This window comes from Equus caballus, chromosome 6 (genome assembly GCF_041296265.1).
Source record: "Equus caballus isolate H_3958 breed thoroughbred chromosome 6, TB-T2T, whole genome shotgun sequence".
NCBI classification, from domain to species: domain Eukaryota; kingdom Metazoa; phylum Chordata; class Mammalia; order Perissodactyla; family Equidae; genus Equus; species Equus caballus.
Window position 1 is genome coordinate 87966841 of NC_091689.1, and position 19051 is coordinate 87985891.

At 61.9% G+C, this 19051-nt stretch overlaps 2 protein-coding genes across 2 annotated transcripts in view; both read left to right on the forward strand.

Moving 5' to 3' along the window:
- LRP1 (LDL receptor related protein 1) overlaps window positions 1-5560 on the forward strand; it is a 77903-nt gene extending 72343 nt beyond the window's left edge. The window contains exons 76-89 of the mRNA XM_023643837.2: window positions 167-435; window positions 969-1147; window positions 1615-1721; window positions 1942-2058; window positions 2545-2721; window positions 2853-2993; window positions 3103-3276; window positions 3537-3698; window positions 4064-4238; window positions 4377-4478; window positions 4629-4693; window positions 4798-4888; window positions 4987-5131; window positions 5296-5560. Of these exons, the coding sequence (XP_023499605.1) occupies window positions 167-435; window positions 969-1147; window positions 1615-1721; window positions 1942-2058; window positions 2545-2721; window positions 2853-2993; window positions 3103-3276; window positions 3537-3698; window positions 4064-4238; window positions 4377-4478; window positions 4629-4693; window positions 4798-4888; window positions 4987-5131; window positions 5296-5436 (2045 nt within the window). The 3' untranslated portion in view covers window positions 5437-5560. The remainder of the gene's footprint in view (window positions 1-166; window positions 436-968; window positions 1148-1614; window positions 1722-1941; window positions 2059-2544; window positions 2722-2852; window positions 2994-3102; window positions 3277-3536; window positions 3699-4063; window positions 4239-4376; window positions 4479-4628; window positions 4694-4797; window positions 4889-4986; window positions 5132-5295) is intronic.
- Window positions 5561-9666: 4106 nt separating this feature from the next.
- NXPH4 (neurexophilin 4) lies at window positions 9667-19001 on the forward strand. Its single transcript, XM_023643838.2, has 2 exons — window positions 9667-9800; window positions 17447-19001. Exons 1-2 carry the CDS (start codon window positions 9744-9746, stop codon window positions 18308-18310), a joined length of 921 nt encoding a protein of 306 aa, XP_023499606.1. The 5' UTR covers window positions 9667-9743; the 3' UTR covers window positions 18311-19001.
- Window positions 19002-19051: the final 50 nt, after the last annotated feature.

Here is a 19051-nt window from a genome sequence, read left to right on the forward strand (position 1 = left end):
GGGCGAATAGTTTGATCAGGGAAGACACTGTTAGTGTGCAAGGGGTGGGTTGGGGAGGGGAGCGCATCTCGGGTGCGCTCCTCCCAGCACCAGACCCAGCAGCCCCCAGCCCTGGCCTCTTGCCCCTGCCTCCCCCCGCCTGACATCTGACCTCTTGCCCCTGCAGGCTCTGAGTATCAGGTCCTGTACATTGCTGACGACAATGAGATCCGCAGCCTGTTCCCCAGTCACCCCCATTCGGCTTATGAGCAGGCCTTCCAGGGTGACGAGAGTGTCCGCATTGATGCCATGGATGTCCACGTCAAAGCTGGCCGTGTCTATTGGACCAACTGGCACACGGGCACCATCTCCTACCGCAGCCTGCCGCCTGCCGCGCCTCCCACCACTTCCAATCGCCACCGGCGACAGATTGACCGGGGTGTCACCCACCTCAATGTAAGCACCCAGCATGGGTGGGATCCACACAGAGGCGTGGATGGGTGGGAAGACTCCGAAGAGCAGAGTTTGAAAAGGACAGTGGGAGGGGGCGAGGTGAGACTGGCGAGCGAGGGCAGTGAGACGTACGTACGTGTGAGGCCCGGACGACCGGCGAGCGAAGCAGGGGCATTATCAGTAGGTGGCCCTGCCACGGTGTAGCCCGAGGTGCAGGGCACAGTGGGCACACTGGCCTTCAGCATCAGAGCCTCGCTCAGTTCCTGATCGTCACTGCCACCGCTGTGTCAATCCCGGCCAGCCTAGTTAACCTCTTTGGGCCTCACTTTGTTCCTCGATAAAGCAGGGTAATAATATCTAATCCAGCAAAACATATGAAGGCTCTACGTATGGCCCACAAGAGGTGTCAGGTGACTCTCTTCAAAGCCAGGGAACTGGCTCTCAGTCTGGGATGACTTGCAGGGGTGGGGGGCAAGTAATGGGCATGAAGACAAAAGGTGATAGCCCCTAAAACTGTGACCTCCCCCTACACTCAGATTTCAGGGCTCAAGATGCCGAGAGGCATCGCCATCGACTGGGTGGCCGGGAACGTGTACTGGACCGACTCTGGCCGAGATGTGATTGAGGTGGCACAAATGAAGGGCGAGAACCGGAAGACGCTCATCTCGGGCATGATTGACGAGCCCCACGCCATTGTGGTGGACCCACTGAGGGGGTGGGCAGGGGTCCTGGGGGAGGCATCGGGCAGGGGCGGGTGCCCAGCATCCCCAGGCGTGCCCTTCCCCTCCCAGGCCAGCCTGAGGCTGGAGTCCTCCTCATGCCCTCGGGTCTTCCGGGCTGCCCCAAGCCCTGGCCCTCCCAGGACTCCCGGCCGGCCTCGAGAGGGGTCTGACCTCCACTTGGCTGGCTGTCATGGACAGCCAAGTTCTGGGCTTCTCTGCTCCAGGAGCAGCTCTGCCCACTTAGATGACTCTGGATCAGCACCTTGTGGTTTTAGAGTAAAAGATCCTTAACCTGGCCAGGCGCTGACTCCCCCTGGTTCTCTCTGGAGAAGCAGACAAAACACCCTTCTCCCAGTACCCAGCAGTCCCTGTGCCCAGGCCAGTACCTGGTGGCCCACTTCAGTCAGCCTCCCCTGGCAGCCTCAGGTCCTACCCACACTCACCCTTTCTCCCTCCCCAGCACCATGTACTGGTCAGACTGGGGGAACCATCCCAAGATTGAAACGGCAGCAATGGATGGGACCCTGCGGGAGACACTTGTACAAGACAACATCCAGTGGCCCACAGGTCCGTGGCGGCAGGGGCAGAGGCCATGGGAGGGCTAGGCTCACTGAGGTCACACGAAAGCTAGGGAGGGGAGGCCGGGGCTTGGACGGGGTGAGGCAGATGGGCTGTGGAGGCTTTTCCCAGAAGAGGTGATTGGGAATGGTGAGGGGAACAGGTTGGAGCTGTCCCCGGCTTGGGGCGGGAGAGGCTGGGCCCTCACCATGCTCTCTGCCTCCTCCAGGCCTGGCCGTGGATTATCACAATGAACGGCTATACTGGGCAGACGCCAAGCTCTCAGTCATTGGCAGCATCCGGCTCAATGGCACGGACCCCATCGTGGCTGCTGACAGCAAACGAGGTCAGCATCCAACAGCAGCCTTGGCTAGCCGTGACCTCGGGCCTCCCGTCCTCCCCAGTGAGCCCAGAGCCTCACCCAGCACCTATTGTCCTCCTTGGCCTGGCCCCCAGTAATCCTGCAGTGCCTTCCAGGCCTCTCCCAACTGGACTGCCCCTGCACCAGCCCTGCAGGCCTGAGGCCCACCCTGACCCCTGGCCCACTTGTCCATTCATTCGTTCTACCAATGAGTGTTGAGCTGCCTGGAGGCAATATAGGTGGCAGTAGGAACTTAGCAAATGTGGAGAGAGGGAGCAGAAGTCGATCTTGACCCCAGACGTCCAGGGCTGATGGGACCTTTTGCCAGTAGTGGCCACAGGAGGAGGAAGAGGTTGGGGGGAGTTCGGTTTGGGACATGTTGAGTTCGAGGTGCGTGGAAGCCATGGGGGCTGGTGTACTGGAGAGTGTGACCAGGGCCTGAGTCCCCTCCTCCTCCTCGTCCTCCTCCAGGCCTAAGCCACCCCTTCAGCATCGATGTCTTTGAGGATTACATCTACGGCGTCACCTACATCAATAATCGTGTCTTCAAGATCCATAAGTTTGGACACAGCCCCTTGGTCAACCTGACCGGGGGCCTGAGCCATGCCTCTGACGTGGTCCTGTACCACCAGCACAAGCAGCCTGAAGGTGGGCAGAGAGGGAGAGCCCAGGCTGGGGCAGGGAAGGCCTGGGGCACTGTCTCCAAGCTGTGTCCTCAGGCCTAGTGTGCAGGGGAGGGTTCTGAGTCCTCAGGGCTCAGCATCCTCCCACGCCTGCAGTGACCAACCCCTGTGACCGCAAGAAGTGTGAGTGGCTCTGCCTGCTGAGCCCCAGTGGGCCTGTCTGCACCTGTCCCAACGGAAAGCGGCTGGACAATGGCACCTGCGTGGCTGTGCCCTCGCCAACACCCCCACCAGATGGTACGCTCACGCCCCTCCCCAGTCCCCATCCCAGGCCCCAGAACCCTCCTCCTCGCGGCCCCTGAAAGCCCCCTTGCCCTGGCTCTGCCTGTGACGGTCCCTCCTGCAGCTCCGAGGCCCGGCACCTGTAACCTGCAGTGCTTCAACGGGGGCAGCTGCTTCCTCAACGCTCGGAGGCAGCCCAAGTGCCGCTGCCAGCCCCGCTACACGGGCGACAAGTGTGAGCTGGACCAGTGCTGGGAGCACTGTCGCAACGGGGGCACCTGCGCCGCCTCCCCCTCCGGTATGGCCCACAGCTCTCCCACCGGATGGCTCCTGGGCCCTGGCCCAGCCCCCCACCCGCTGGCCCTGCCTCGGGCAAATCCCTTGCCCCCACCCTCCCTTGCTTCACCTCTGCCTCCCCTTATGCCTCCTGTCCCCGCCCCCAGGGTCCCAGCCCTCTGCTGTCCACCTCCCGCCCGGGTCCTCCCAGCCCTGTCGCTCTGCAGTAGGGCTGGGAGCTTCAGTGGGCCACCATCCTGCTCACACGTCCTCTCCCGCCAGGCATGCCCACGTGCCGGTGCCCCACAGGCTTCACGGGCCCCAAATGCACCCAGCAGGTGTGTGCGGGCCACTGTGCCAACAACAGCACCTGCACTGTCAACCAGGGCAACCAGCCCCAGTGCCGATGCCTACCTGGCTTCCTGGGTGACCGCTGCCAGTACCGTGAGTGAGCCATCCCTGGGCCCCAGGGGAGGGGAGGAGGGCAGCGGGGGCCTGAGGGCCTAGATGGTGGTCACAGGGGCCAGCTGTAGGCAGGAAGGCTATTCACAGCTAAACCAGGCCTCGGTTGCTGGTGCTCCCCCGAGGTAGTGAACCCTCTGGCATCGGGATTAGGCAAGCAAAAGCAATGCCCTGTCCGGATGCTCAGGGACGTCCTGATACCCTGGAGCCTGTGACGTAGGGGCAGCAGGAGGCTCAGGAGGATGTGGGAGTCACCCAAAAGACCTGGGAGGGTCCCCTCAGGTGTCCAGCTCCCCCCACAACTTACGGAGGACTGAGGCATCTCCTCTCCCATCCCCAAACCACAGGGCAGTGCTCTGGCTACTGTGAGAACTTCGGCACGTGCCAGATGGCTGCTGATGGCTCCCGGCTGTGCCGCTGCACCGCCTACTTCGAGGGGCCGAGGTGTGAGGTGAACAAGTGCGGCCGCTGCCTGGACGGGGCCTGTGTGGTCAACAAGCAGAGTGGGGATGTCACCTGCAAGTGAGTGGGGCGCTGCCCAGCCTGTCCCAGCCTCAGTCCCTCCCCCCCGCCACGCCGCTGCTCTCAGCCCTGCCTGCCCCTCCCCAGCACCACCCACGCCCTGCCCCAGCCCTGCCAGCCTCTCACTCTCTCCTACAGCTGCTCCGATGGCCGAGTGGCCCCCAGCTGCCTGACCTGTGCAGGCCACTGCAGCAATGGCGGATCCTGCACCATGAACAGCAAAATGATGCCCGAGTGCCAGTGAGTCAGGCCTGAGCCTCACCGAAGGCTAGATCATTCCCCTTTCCCAGATCTGAGGGGACTGTCAGAGTCCTGTGTTCCTTCCCAGTTTCCCTGGCAGCCATGGCTGTGGGGGTCATGCCTGCTCAGCTCTGCCCCTCCTGTCTGCAGGTGCCCACCGCACATGGCAGGACCCCGGTGCGAGGAGCAGGTGGCCAGCCCACAGCAGCCTGGACGTAAGTGGCGGGAGGCGGGGAGGCGGGGCTGCTGGGACCTGGAACAAGGGGGCTTTGTGCCACCTGGGCCTTTCTCACTGACTTTCCCACCTCCTCCACTCTAGATATGGCCTCCATCCTAATCCCGCTGCTGTTGCTGTTGCTGATGCTTCTAGTAGCCGGAGCGGTATTCTGGTACAAGCGGCGAGTCCGAGGGTGAGTTATGGGGAGTCTAGAAAATTCTGGCCGTTACTTTAATGCCCTAGGCTTACCCAACAGAATCGCTGCCCCCTCATACTCCGGCCTCTCCCCAGGGCCAAGGGCTTCCAGCACCAGCGGATGACCAATGGGGCCATGAACGTGGAGATTGGGAACCCCACCTATAAGATGTATGAAGGCGGGGAGCCTGATGATGTAGGGGGCCTACTGGATGCTGACTTTGCCCTGGACCCTGACAAGGTGGGCTGGGAGGACAGGGGAGGAGCCCTCCAGGGCAGGGACAAGAGGCTGTGGGTGGGATGACTAGGCGTGTTGGGTTAGATGATGGAATGGAGGTGAGGCGTGGGGTACCCGGGCCACAGAGCCCAGCCCCTGAGCCCCACCTGAACCCTCTCACCTTGCAGCCCACCAACTTCACCAACCCCGTGTATGCGACACTCTACATGGGTGGGCACGGCAGCCGCCACTCCCTGGCCAGCACGGACGAGAAGCGAGAACTCCTGGGCCGGGGCCCTGAGGACGAGATAGGGGACCCCTTGGCATAGGGCCCTGCCCCATCGGACTTCCCCCAGAGAGCCTCTTGCCCCCTGTCAGAGAAGTCCTTCAGTGAGCCCCCCTTCTGCCCAGCCAGCCCTTCCCCGGCTCTGCCGGGATGTATAAATGTAAAAATGAAGGAATTACTTTTTATATGTGAGTGAGCAAGCGAGCAAGCGAGCACAGTATTATCTCTTCCTTTCTCCTCCTTCCTGCCTGCTCCTCAGCACCGCCCCCCGCTGCATCAGGGAGGAGGGGCAGGGAGGGCTCTGGGGGCTCCTGTAGCTTACAGGTATGAGGGGTCCCCACCTCCCTCCTTCCCCCCCTGAAACGCACCCCCACGGGGAGAGCTGGTGCTGCTGCCTCCCCCTCCCTGAACAAGACACTTTGTCAAGGCTCTCCCCTCACCCCCGCCCCCAGCTTCCTGAGGGCTAGTTCTGGGCAGGGAGCGTCCTCCGCTGCCCCTGTCAGAAGAGTTGCCTCTGGCTGAGGGAGGAAGGAAAGGATGGAGTTTTTCAGTTCTTCTGGGGGAGGCCATCCCAAGCCCCAGCCCCGACTCTAGGGGCACCTCTGAGATGGCCATGCTCAACACCCCTCCCAGACAGGCCCTCCCCCATCTCCACTGCCCCCTCCGTGGCTCCCAGGGCTGGAGATTCTTCCATAAGCAGTCTCCCAGCCTCCCCTCCCCTGGGGACGAGGAGGAGGGGGGCACCCCAAGGAAGGGCAAGCGGGCAGCCCCGTTTTGGGGACATGAACGTTTTAATAATTTTTGCTGAATTCCTTTACAAGTAAATAACACAGATATTGTTATAAATAAAATTGTAAAAAAAAAAAGCCGCTTGTGTCTACCTGTGAGTGCGAGACTCTGGGAGCTGGGCTGCGCTTGCCTAATTCAGCCACCAGAGGGAGGCGTGCTCTGTGCTGGAGGCGGGCCTGAGAGTCTGGTCTTCAGTGCCCACCCCCGGGATCTCCCCTCACCCCCCCACCCCCAATCTCGCTGTGGCAGAGGAAGGCGGTGGCACTGGACTCCACGAGGATGACCTGCTTCTCCTGGCTGTGTGACCTTGAGCCAGTGACTTCACCTCTCTGGATCTTGTGTTACCTCTGGCTCTAGGATACTAACTCCAAGATCTGTTTCTCTGCATTGTCACTTTATGGGACACCACCACCACCCCTACCCAAAATGATCTCCGATAGGGAGAAATCCCCCCATAGGAAATGAATACACGGGTTGTGAAGGGTTTCTAATGGTTCACGGTCGTCCCATACAGCTCTCTGACTGAGCTTGCTCTTGAAGCTCTAACATCTCACACTTCATGGAGACACTAGGAAGACTAGTTTGCTGAGCCCCACGGGCCACCAACAGACCCAGCTCAGCAACCATTGTAGATATCCCAGGAGTTGACAGGAAAGGACTGCTACAATCAAAAGGGTCCTAGTCTACTTCAGTCCCTGCCCAGAGAGGAGAACCTCGTGCAGAAGGTCATACAGCTTTAAACTGTCAAAGATTGAGGAGGGTCAGAACCCCACTCTCCCCTCAACAGCAAACAGGCTGCAAAGAACACTCACCCAGCTCCCACAGTGGGAGAGCTGCCTTTCATTCCCCCTCCCTTCCTGGTCAAACTTCCTCAGTCTTTCCTCCTTTCTTGAGGAAGCTGTGGGTCTAGGGACCTCTAGAAACAAGGGCCCTTTTAGCCCTGAGATCCCATCTCCAACCTCAGCCTCCAAAGCGGTTCTGAGATCCTCCACTCCTTGGGGGCTCCCCAGGGCCCCAAGGGCGCGGGGGCAGAGCGACCCTGCTGAGGAAAGGGGCGTCCTTGTTGATTGCTGAGAAGGAGGCTTGTGCCTCCATCTGCCCACCAGGTGGCGCATGCACGCCTGCAGCGCCACTCACCTTGAAGCCCGGCACAGCCCCCTCCCCAACACACACATTAATTATGCACCTGCCGGCGGACCCCAGGCCAGCCTCTCACTTCCTTCCCTCGGGCTATTCTGCCACACCCCCCTCCACCCTCGCCAGCCGGCTCCTCTCCCTCCCGCAGCACCAGCCTGCTCCCCACCACCACCAGCCCCACCCCCTCACTCCCTCCCTCTGCCAGCCGTGCATCTGGCGCCCCCGGGGAGCCACTGATTCTCTGCCTGTCGCCTCAAGATCCTGGGCAGAGCGAGAGGGGCCCCCAGCTGTGACTTCGAACATCCCCCCTCCAGGACCGGCCAGGAGAGGGTCTACCAGGAGGCAGTCCTCGAAAGCTCCCCACCTGGCAAGGAAGGCAGAGGCCGCCTAAGAGAGAGATGGAGAAGAGACACGGGCAGAACCACGGGCAGAGGCTGATACAGATAGAATGAGAGACAGAGATACAGAGATAGAGAGATACGGAGACAGGGAGTGCAGTGTGCATGTGCGTGTGTGTAGCTGGAGAGACAAGGGGGTGACCTGAGACTGTAGCAAAAGGAAGAGAGATGGGGTGGGCTGGGACTCCACAAGATCAGGATCGCAGCGATGGGCTCTGTCCTGGGCACCCTAGGCCTGGGTGTGCCCCATGCCCCAACCCTCAGCTGCAGCAGCCCCTGTGCTTGGGACCTGTGCTCAGGATTCTGGTGGGAGCCTTGGGGCCATGGGGCTGGCCACTCCTGCCCCTTCCTGCCTCTCTCCTCTGCCCTGCCTGCTCCCAGTTTTCAGCCTCCTGGCTACTGTCTGTCTCTCTGGTGTCTCTGTGTCTGCCTCATCTTCTCAGGATTCCTGATCTTTTTTCTGTGTCTGTCACTTCCCTATATCTATCTATCTGTTTGTATGTGCCTGGGCTTGTCTTTTGGACTGCTGGTGCCAGCGTACACCTGCGTGTGTGTCCATCTCTGTCTGTGGATGTTTGCCTCTCTGCCAAGGCAAGGAAGGGAGGTGGGCTCTGAGTACCTGGTGAGGTGTGCTTGTCTCTTGGTGCAAGTGTGCATTTGTCTGTCTGTCTCTGCGTGTGCTCGTGTGTGTGTAAACAGAGTGTGTCCATCTGTGTGTGTCAGTGTGCCTCTAGGTGCACCTGTCTCTGCACGTGTGTGTGCTGCTCTTTGCATGATGTGTTTCACTCTGCCTGCCTGCTCACCTCTGTGGTGTGGCCTGTCCCTGCGAAAGCATCTGCGGGCATGCCTGGGAGGCGGGGGGCGTCTCAGGGTATGCTCCTGTCTCTCTATCTCTTTGCTTGTCCCCATCTCTTGCTGTCTAAGTGTGGGTCACACCACAGCCTCAGCCACCGCCTCAGTGCATAGCAACAGCTGACAACTGAAGACTCGCGGGCAGGGGAGAGAGAGGGACTAGGGGAAGAAGGGAGCCGGTGAAGAAACAGCTAAGAGGATAGGGACAGGGACAGGGCTGGGGCTGGGGACAGAGACAAGGACAGAGACAGAGGAGGAAGGGGACATGGATCGAGAGCAGCTGATGGTGAAAGATGGGACAGTGCAAGGGCAGTGATAGAGACTGCACCAAGAGCCCGTACAGGCAGCGCTGAGGGGGACTTCCTGCCCAACCCCCACGCAGGGCGGCTCCGGGACGCGCGGGGGTCAGTGGTGGGCGGCGAGGGGCAAAGGTGAACGGCCAACCTGGCGGAGGGGTCCCCACACCGCGGCGGTCCCTCGGCGGCGGGGGCGGCGGGCGCCGTTTGTCAGCCCTATTGACAGACGTGATGGGGTTTCCGTCCGTGATCAATGATTCTCATCTCCGGGCCGAACGAGCCGCGGGGCGCCCATCCATCCCCGTCAGCGCCGCGGCCCGCAGCCGCCCGAGGCCCCGCCCGCCCTCACCTCACCCCGGCCCCTCTCCTGCCCTGGGACCCACCTTGGCCGGGGGTCAGAGCAGGGGCCCGGAGCACCGAGGGACCCTGGTCTGGCTGGACTCCCGAGCCCCGCCGCGTGCCTGCTCCGCGGTGCCCCCTTCGGGGCAAGTCCCGGAGCATCGCGCCCCTCGCCCTGCCCTGTTCCTCGTCGGTGCCCAGACCAGCCTCTCGGGGACACGGGCTCTGAGTCCCGCAAGCCTCTCCGCTTCGCACCTGGGCCGGGGGCGTGTCTGGGGCGTGTCGGGGTGAAAGTCACCTTCGGTGCCCCCAGCTGGGCGGGAGGGGGCGCGCGGGGCGCGGCCGGGATTGGAGCGCCGCGGAGCCCCGCCCCCCCGCCCGCCCGAGTCAGACCAACTTTCTCCCCCGCCCGCGCCCCGCCCCCACGCCGGCTCGGCTCGCTCAGTCCGCGGGCCGCGCCGCCCGCTCCCGCCGCGCCCGCCCGCAGCCGCCCCGCGGCGCCGCCCGGGCCCGCGCCCCGCGCCCCGCGCCCTGCGGAGATGCGGCTGCTCCCGGAATGGCTTCTCCTGCTCTTTGGCCCGTGGCTCCTGAGGAAGGTAAGGGAGGCGGGGTGTCGCTCGGGCGCGGGGTCTGGGGCGCCGGGGTCCCGGGAGCGCAAGGGGCTCCGTGCGCCCGCCCCGCCCCCGGCTCCGAGTGTCCCAACTTTGCGCGGCGCGGGGGCGCGGACGGACAGACTCCCCAGTTCTGGACGGGCGCTCTCCCAACGCAAGTTGGCGGAGGGTGGGGGGCGGGTGCTGGGGTGCAGGCCCGCCGCGGATCTGGCTCTGGGCGCGGCGGGGGAGGGCACCGAGCCCGACCCGCGAGTGCGCCAGACGGAGCGGGAGTGCGAGACAGACAGACAAGCTAGCGGGGTGTCAGCCTTGCCGGCTTTCCGCGCCAACCTCACTCGCCTTCCTCGCTGTCTGTCCCTCCACCCCTCCGCCCCCGCCTTCCCATTTCTCTTCTCTGCACTTGCCACAGTGCCAGGGGGGCACCGTGTGCCGATCATGCACGGCCTGAACACACGCGCGCACACACGGACTCACACGGATACGGGCGAACTTGGCTACTATCTCCCATTTCCCGCGGAGACACCCTCTCCCCTGCAGGACCTCACAGACACACCCCTCTCTCGTGCCCGGCTGGTAGGGGGTGGGGGCTGTCTGGAAGGGGTGTTTCTCCTCCCGCCCCCTCCTTGCCCCCTCCTCCCTATGCTGCCTCTTTTCCTGAGGCTCCAGGGCGAGGACCCAGAGGCTAAAGGGGCCCAGACTTAATCGGCCTTCCTCCCTACTTGGAGGTTTCAACTCAGCGCACGGTGTGCTCGTGTGTGCTGGTGTGGAGTGTGTGGGTCAGCGTGTGCACTTGCATGCGTGCATGTGTCGCGGGCCAGGCTTGGGTGCTAGTGCTGGGGTCCAGGGTGCGTGTGTCGCTGGTGTTGGTGTGTGGTGTTGGATTTGAAGGGGTGAGCCACTCAACAGTGCAACCATCTGTGCCTCCTGTGTGTCCCACAATGGGGGCCTAGGCCCTGGACCCCCATCTCCTTCCATCTGCTCCCCTGTGCATGACTTCCCTATTTCCTGCACCCTAACTGTGACCTACCTAGTTTAAGGGCAGGCAGGTGGCTTCCTAAACCCCTACTCTCTGCACCCAACCCCCAGCCCCTGCAGAGTCTGGAAGGGGCGTAGTTCTCCCCTCAACACTGGGACCCCTCCTGCTCAGCCAGGTCGCACTCAGCAGCCCCAGCAGGGCAGGGGCTGCCCTCTGGAAGCTGGCGATTGAGCGCCCTGATTCTCCCAAACCTGCCTGGTGACCTTGAGGTGCTGGAAAGTGGGCAGAAGAGCCCCCTCCACAGAAACTGCTTCCACTGGCAGGGGCTTTCTTTGGACTTGCTGCCCAGCTCTGCCCTTCGAGGCCTGTGGGAACGGGTCTGACCCACCACCACTCGGGTGTGAAGGCCTGTGGAGAGGAGGTAGGGATCTACTCCCCCACCCCTCCTTTCCACTCCTTCTCACTCTCTTCTCCATGCTCCCCATCAAATAAACTCCCCTGTGGACAGATCTGGTTTAATTTCCTTTGCCCCCTGAAGGGGAATGAAACATCTGGTGGAGACTTGAGGGAGAGTGAGCTCGAGGATGTGAGCGATGGGGTCTGGCTGAGCGTGTGGTGTGTGAGAGCTGCAGCTGGGGGCCTCCGTGTTGGAGTCGGTGGGGGAGAGTGTATCTGCCATTTAGTCCAGCTTGTGTGCATGTGAAAATCCGTGTTTACATGAGTGTACAGGCTGTGGGTGTGTGGATATGCATAATTGTGCATGGGGGAGTGTGTATAGGAAAACGTTTGTGTGTCCGAGTACCCATCTGTGTGTGCTTGTGTGCAGCCGTGTATGCCCCAGGTGGGTCTCCGGTGCATCTGTGTGCTGGGGCACATGTGTTGTCTGTATATGAGTCTCGGGGTTTGTGAGTGTGTATCTGTCTGCTCATGGTTTTGAGTGCATTTGAGTGTGGGCAGGGACTGTGAGGCTCAGGATGTGTTCGTGTATCTGAGTGTGGCTTATGTGTGTGTGCGCGTTGAGAGCTGTCTCAGTGCCCGGGCTGGGAATAGGTTGACACTAGGTAAGCGGCTGGTGGGGGACAGTTTACAGGGCAGCTCTTGTGAAACTGTCCAATGCTAACAACGCTGCCTTCTCCCATCCTGCTCCCCTGCCCCTCCTCCAGGAGCTCTCTTCCTCCTTCCTCCTTGCTCCAGGCTCCTGGTCTCTTCTCAGGGCCTGGGACTCCTGGCCTCCATTGCCTCCGGGGCTCAGGCCTCTGGGCCAGGCCTTCTTCAGGATCTTTCTAATACAGTCTCTGACCGTTCTCTCCCTCTCTGTCTCTGTCTTCCCCACCCCTTGCCCAAGTAGCTGCCTACTGGGAGAAGCGGCAGGCGATCAATAGTCACTAATCACTAATCATTAATCACTAATTAGCTTGGGGAGGGCAGGGCTGGGGGCCCTGTGAGACCTACCAGCTCCATCCTGCCTCGGGGAAGGATTAGGCCTGAGCTAGTCTCTCAGAGACGGCTGGCCCCAGCCATGCGTCTAGCCATCCCTGGCTCTGTACCCCCTCGAGCCCCCCAGCTAATCTCTGGCTGGGTCACTTAGGCACGCGCAGCCTGGGCTGGGCCCCGAGCTGTTGGCGGGGATTTGGGAGTAATCAGGGGCTGCAGCTGGGCCCTGGGCACAGGAGGGTGGGCCCTGTGACAGCTCCCTGGAGCCAGAGCCTGCTGGTATGGGAGGGGCACCCTTGGAAAGAATTTGGAGAGTCTCGGGTTGGGGTAGGGGAGGAGCCCAAGATACAGGACAGAGTGACTGGGGAGGATGTGAAGTAATTGGGGGACAGAAACAAGGTAAAGAAGGGTCAGTGTGGTCAGAGACGGGATCGTTAGGAAGGGGCGAGATAAACGTTGAAAGAGACCAGGTAGGTGAAGGGGGCCTCCCAGGGGTCAGAGATGAAGTCATTGGCCAGGAGATGGAGAACTTTGCGCTGAGCCCTGCAGCTCCACATGGGCGGGTCTGGGAGGGGGACGGGGTGACCGAGAGAGGGTATGGTCATGCGGGAGAGGTCCCAGGGCTCGAGCGGTGCCGGGCGCAGTGGGGAGTCGCAGACGTGGGGTGGCAGCGAGCTGCAGGGCGGGGATGAGGAGCAGGGAGCGCTGCCTGGAGCGCTAGAAATTGGCGAGTCTCCCCTCTCCCTCGCCTGCCCCTCCTCCACCTCCACCCCGCCCACTCCCCCTCCGGCTCCGGCTTCGGGAAATTACATCCCCGCTCCGCGGCTCCCCCCCGCCACCGCGCCCCGGAGCCCGCGCCTTTATAGGCACATTTATTGCAATAATAAAGTGAGGCGCGGGGCGGGGGGCGGGGGGCGGCCGTTCCCGGGGGGACCGCGCCGGCTCTAGGAAGCAGGGAAATAAAATAAAATAAAATAAAATCAAAATTCAGATAACGGTGAGCCTTGCGCTGCAGGCCGCGAGCAGGCGGGCAGGCGGGGCTGAGGGGGAGGGGGCGCCCGGCCCAAGGGCAGAGCCCGCCCCACCAGCATCCCCGCCTCCTCACGCTACAGTAGGGTCTAGAAGGAGGTATCTGCGCCTCCACCTGCCCGGCCCCCTCCCGTAGCCTGATCCTGCCAGTCTTCTGCCTTTTCCTCTGACTTGTCTCCCATACCTGTCCTCAGCTCCTGTCTCTGTCCCAGCCTCCCATCTCCTTCCTTGTCCCCCATTTCCCGTTCTAGTCCCCATTCACATTTCCCATCCCCGGGTCTCCACATCTCTCAGCATCCCTGTTTCTGCCCCATAACCATTCCCCACCCCCCCATTTCCTTTCCCACCCCCACCTCGTCCCCATCCCCATCTCCCAGTCCCTATCCCATTCCCATTCCTGCCTGTCCCCAAATGCCCATCGCTCATCCGCCATCCTCATTTGGTTCCCATCCCGTTCTGTCCCCCATCTTCATTCCCCAGGTCCCTACCCCATCTGCATCCCTGTCTCTGCCCAATGCCTGTCCACCATTTCTGATCTCCTCTTCATCCCTGTTCCCATGCTTCATTCTTGTTCCTGTCCTTGTTCCACCCTTATCTCTGCACCCGATGCCTGTGCCTTCCAGGCCTGCACTCCCAGTCCTCCTCCATTCCTATCCCAGTCTGCACCCCAGCATGTCCTGTCCACCCCACTTTGTCTTCTCCCCTGTCTCTATCCCTGGTTCCCAGCCAGACCCCTGCTACTCCACCCCACCCTGACTGCGGTGCCCCCCTCTTTCTAAGTGCAAGGGCTCAGTACGCTATTCCCTCCCCTTCCCCAACCCAGGCCTGGAGCACTGTTCTTCCCCAGTGCAGGGTGGGTCCCCTCCCCTGGTAGGAATCCTGAGCTTCCCGCCTGACCCATGCAGCAGGAAAGAAGCGACCAGCCAGTCTGGAGGCCTGGGGGAGGTGCACCCTGCAATGCGGCTGGGGGGCCAATGGCCTGATCCTGCCCCCATTCCCATCAGTCTCATCCCAAAAGATCCCCCCCCCCACCCCAGTGGAGTTTGTTCAGCAGCAAGAGACAGCCTCAACTCCCCTCCAATGCGTGGGCTCGCTGCCTTGGGGGCAAAGCGCTCCTGGCTCCGCTCCCGCCCCGCATGGGTCTGGAGACTCCTGGTGAAGCACACCCCATCCCTGCTGCCACCAAGCACCTCCACCCACCCACCTCACCGACAGCTGGGTTAGCCTCTCCCCTCCGCAAATGTCACCGCGCCCAATTAGCTTAATTAAACCAGCTCTGGAGCAAGGGGGAGCCCTTCCTCGGACAACACCCTGTTCCCACTCTCAGTCGTAGAGGGGGAGGGACAACACCATGGATTCTGGGCAAAGAGGGGCTCCTCTATCACACTGCTTTCCTGTCACTCCCACCCCCACCTACGGCTGAAGACAGACAGACAAACCAAGGATAGAGGGAAAGAACCACAGTTAGGTAGAAACTGAGAAAAACAGAATCACGGAAGGAGAAAATTAGGGACAGAATGAGGAAGAGACTGAGAGACAAAAAGAGACTGAGAGAAGAGTAAGGGAGAGAGAGATGGAAAAACAGTGAAAGAGGGAGAGCGAGAGAGGGAGAGCGAGCGTGCGAGCAAGGAAGCCAGAGGGAGGATTTGATTTTATTTTATTCCATGTTCCCATTTCTCGGCTCGTTTCCTCGCAGACTCTCCCCCCCTCCCTGTTTGAGCTCCCCCCCAAGGTCGCTTTTGCTGGCCCCCCCAACTCTTCCCTTTTATCTTGGCTGTTTCCTGCAGCGGCGGGTGGTGGGTGTGGGTGCCCAAAGCCAGAGGATTTGCCAGGATCAGAGAAGCGCAGACAGCAATTTGTCTGGGATCAGAGGGGGGGACACCTGGCACCCCTCACTGCCCAGCCAAACCTCCTTCGCTCTCCCAGCCCCTGCCTGGGAGAAGTCGCTGGACTGAAGCAGCCCTCGATGGGTCCCGGGCAGGTTCGGGGCAGGACTTTGGGCGCTGCTGGGGTGTGCTGGAAGGGGGTGACTCAGAGGCATTTGGGGTTGTAGCAGCAGGCGGCGGGGGGGGGGGGGGGGTGGCGGGGCTGATAGAAGCTCCTGGAAAGAGCAGTGGGTTGGGCCAAGACAGGTGAGGCAATCAGGTGTCAGAGTTCAAACGGCTCCCCGCCCCCCCACTTGCCCTGGAAACCTTAGGCTTTCCCTGCTCCAATGCTGTCCCCAGGGCTTAAACCCTACCCTCACCAAGCCCACCAACTGGGCCTTGGCCCCTCATCCTGGGAAGCCCTTTCCCCCTCCACCAGTGGTCACAACCCTTTCCCTCAGCCCCTGTCAGGCCCACCCTCCAGGTGTTAGCTACCAGCTCCAGCTTGTCTGTCTGAGAAGATCACTCCTGCCACCCCTGCCCCCCTCACCTGAGCTGGGAGGAGGGGTGGACGGGAGGAGGAAGGAGGGGGCAATAAATATGTATGACGAGCGGGTGGCGCGGCATTAATAACCCGGGATCACAGCGCCGCAGGGATAGGGCCAGGCGGTGGAGAGTCGAGCTGGGCGGCTCGACTCTGCCGTTCCTGTCCCTCGTGGACACGGTGTGTACACACGGGTGTGTGCAAATGGAGGGGATACCCATGCTGCCCGGCCTCTTTATCCACCCAAAGCTCTGCCTGTGGGCATGTGTGGTCCCCCAGGGACCATTCAGATACACATATGCACCCCCCGGGGGGGGGGGCACAGTGAGACCACATTTGTTCTGTCATTGTTCTGGATACCCTGACACACACCTTGTAGAAAGAGCTTGACACATGGACGGAGGATGATAGAAGCACACACAAGAAAAGTGACACCTTCAGAGAATCACACACAGCCACCCTCAGACATACAGCCAACCCAGGCATACAACTACACCAGCCACACAGACACAACTACCACACACTGATACCCAGCTTCAGTCAGATCAACACACAGACACACACACACAGCCAACCCAGGCACATGTGCAACCCAGGCACACATACATAGCCACTACAGACCGACAACAGACATTCAGCCTCTACAAGCAGGCAGAGACCCATACACACAGCCTCCTCAGACTTATATGCATGGGCATACAGACACACACACACACACACAATCACTCCAGGTTGACAGACGAACACATACAACCATGCCAAGCTAACAGAAACGCAGCCTCCCTAGACTGAGACACACAGTACTCCCTCCCCCCAGTCCGAACCCACAGCAGTAAGGGCCAGAAACGGCCACAGCCAGCGCAGTCTGACTGACACACTCTGACACACGCGGCTCCTCTCCCTCCCACCCCTCGCTGGAGCAGCATCTCCATATTTCTTCCTCTGGCTCTCCCATCTCCTTCACTCCCGGCCACCCCCCCCCCCCCCCCCCCCCCGCCCCAGATAATTGATGGCCAGGGCTTGGCCCGGCCGCTCCCGCCTCTCGATCCATCTTGTACTCGAGCCCGCGCTGTCTCCCCGGCCGCCACCTGAGACACACGGAGAGGGGTGGGGGCGGTCCTCCAGCTCAGCGAAGGACCACCAGGGGGCCTCTCGCAGCGCAGGAGCGCTGGAGGGCCGAGAGGGGCGCCCGCACAGACCCCCAGCCTGAACCCCTAGCGCCCAGACTCTCCATGCTCTCCTCGGGTGCCCTCGGTCTCCCGTGCCCCTCCCCGCAAGGGAGCAGAGGCTGGCCCTGGAGGGGCTCTGGGCTCGGCAGAGGTGTTGGGAGGTCTTCACTGCTTTCTGGATGCTGGATGTTGACAGCGGTCATGGCCTCCCTTGCCTGAGTCCAGCTCCTCCTTGGCCCGTTACTTCGAACCAACCAGGCTCCAGGCCAGGGGAGATGGCCGCGTCCACAGCTGCGCTCCCTGCTCAAACCCACACTGGCTTTGGCTTTTCTGGCTTTCTCAGCCTCCATCGGAGTTCTGTGAAAACACAGGGATTCTCAGTGTCATTGCACAGATGGAGAAACTGACGCCTAGAGAGTGACTTGGCCGAGACCACAAGCTTGAAAGGACCTCAGGTCTCCTTCAGTGCGCACTCCAGAACCACTTGCAGCGGCCTGCCCCATTCCATTTGGTCTCCCAGCGGCTGTGGAAAGGGGCTGGCGTGGCTTGGGCCCTGGCGGGGTGACCAGGGACAACCTCAGCATCTCTCTTTCCTCCTCTTTCTTCGTCCACAGGCCGTCAGTGCCCAGATCCCAGAGTCCGGGAGACCGCAGTACCTGGAGCTGCGGCCCGCCGCGGCCGGAGGGGGCGCCCCGGGCCACCAGCTCCGCGCGCCCAGGTCTTCCGAAGGCCTGGGCACCGCGGGCGCCTGGAGCTGGGCCTGGCCGGCTAACCACACCGGGGCCCTGGCCCAGGCGGGGGTGGCGAGGGCGCTGCCAGCGCAGCGCACCAAGAGAAAGCCGTCCATCAAAGCGGCCCGCGCCAAAAAGATCTTCGGCTGGGGGGACTTCTACTTCCGGGTGCATACCCTCAAGTTCTCGCTGCTGGTGACCGGCAAGATCGTGGACCATGTGAACGGTACCTTCAGCGTGTACTTCCGTCACAACTCATCCAGTCTGGGCAACCTCAGCGTCAGTATCGTGCCGCCCTCCAAGCGCGTAGAGTTTGGGGGCGTCTGGCTGCCGGGGCCCGTCCCCCACCCTCTGCAGTCTACGCTAGCCCTAGAGGGGGTGCTCCCTGGGCTTAGGCCCCCGCTGGGGATAGCAGCCACGGGGCCGGGATTAGGGGGTCCCCTCGGGGGCGCGCTGGCGGGCCCCCTTGGGGGCGCGCTGGGAGTGCCCGGGGCCAAAGAGTCCCGCGCTTTCAATTGCCATGTGGAGTATGAGAAGACGAACCGCGCGCGCAAGCACCGCCCGTGCCTGTACGACCCGTCGCAGGTGTGCTTCACCGAGCACACGCAGAGCCAGGCTGCCTGGCTGTGTGCCAAGCCCTTCAAAGTCATCTGCATCTTCGTCTCCTTCCTCAGCTTTGACTACAAACTGGTGCAGAAGGTGTGCCCAGACTACAACTTCCAGAGCGAGCACCCTTACTTTGGATAGCGCGCCCCGCCCTCGCCTGGCCTTGAGCTTCCCGCCCAATCCCGGCCTCCCTGAGTGGGACCCCTCCCCGTGCTCCGCAGCTCCTGAGGCCGCGTCCACCCCTTCCACTCTGGGGTAGGAGGGGAACAGCCCTCCCGGGGACCATCAGCCGAGGTGGGTCCCCTTTTCCTTATGGGGAGTGCCCGTGAAGCTGGGGGTAGCCCCCTCCCGCTACACCCCAAAGTGGAGGGGTAAGAGCACCGCCCCAGAGTAGGCGGGGCTTGGAGGCGGTCCCAGCGCCCCCTACGTCCGCATTGGGTCCCCATTACGCTCCTGGCGCTGGGCTGGACGCTGTTCCGCCCGCAGCTTTGATAACACGTGGCCTGGCACCCTCGTCCCACCCTGACTTTCTTACCCTCAGGCGTTCGTCCTCCCGCTCCGCTCTGTCCCTGTGTAGACTGTAAAGGCCTATAAACCCGGCCTATCCCTCTCCCCTTCTGCCTGCCGTATGCCTGTCCCCCTTTCCCCGTTAGGGTAGGGGAAGCAGAACTCCTGGGCGTAGGCGATCGACTCTGGCCCCTGCCCTCTGCCGCCTCCCTCCCGTCTCTGCAGTCCTGCTCCACCTGCCCCTTTTCGGCTGCTTCCTCTGGTGATATTTTTTCTATGCCAAAACAGACGGGGAAGGGAACAAAATAAAGTGAAATCCAATACGCGTCTGTGTGAGACCTTTGTAGGGAAGGGGGGGGGGGGGTGTGGGTTTAT

What these genes read in the sequence shown, in the direction of transcription:
- NXPH4 (XM_023643838.2), top strand. Translation starts at nt 9,744, where the DNA reads ATGCGGCTGCTCCCGGAATGGCTTCTCCTGCTCTTTGGCCCGTGGCTC. An exon ending in GCCCGTGGCTCCTGAGGAAG is followed by an intron (nt 9,801 to 17,446) that starts GTAAGGGAGGCG and finishes CTTCGTCCACAG; the next exon opens with GCCGTCAGTGCCCAGATCCC.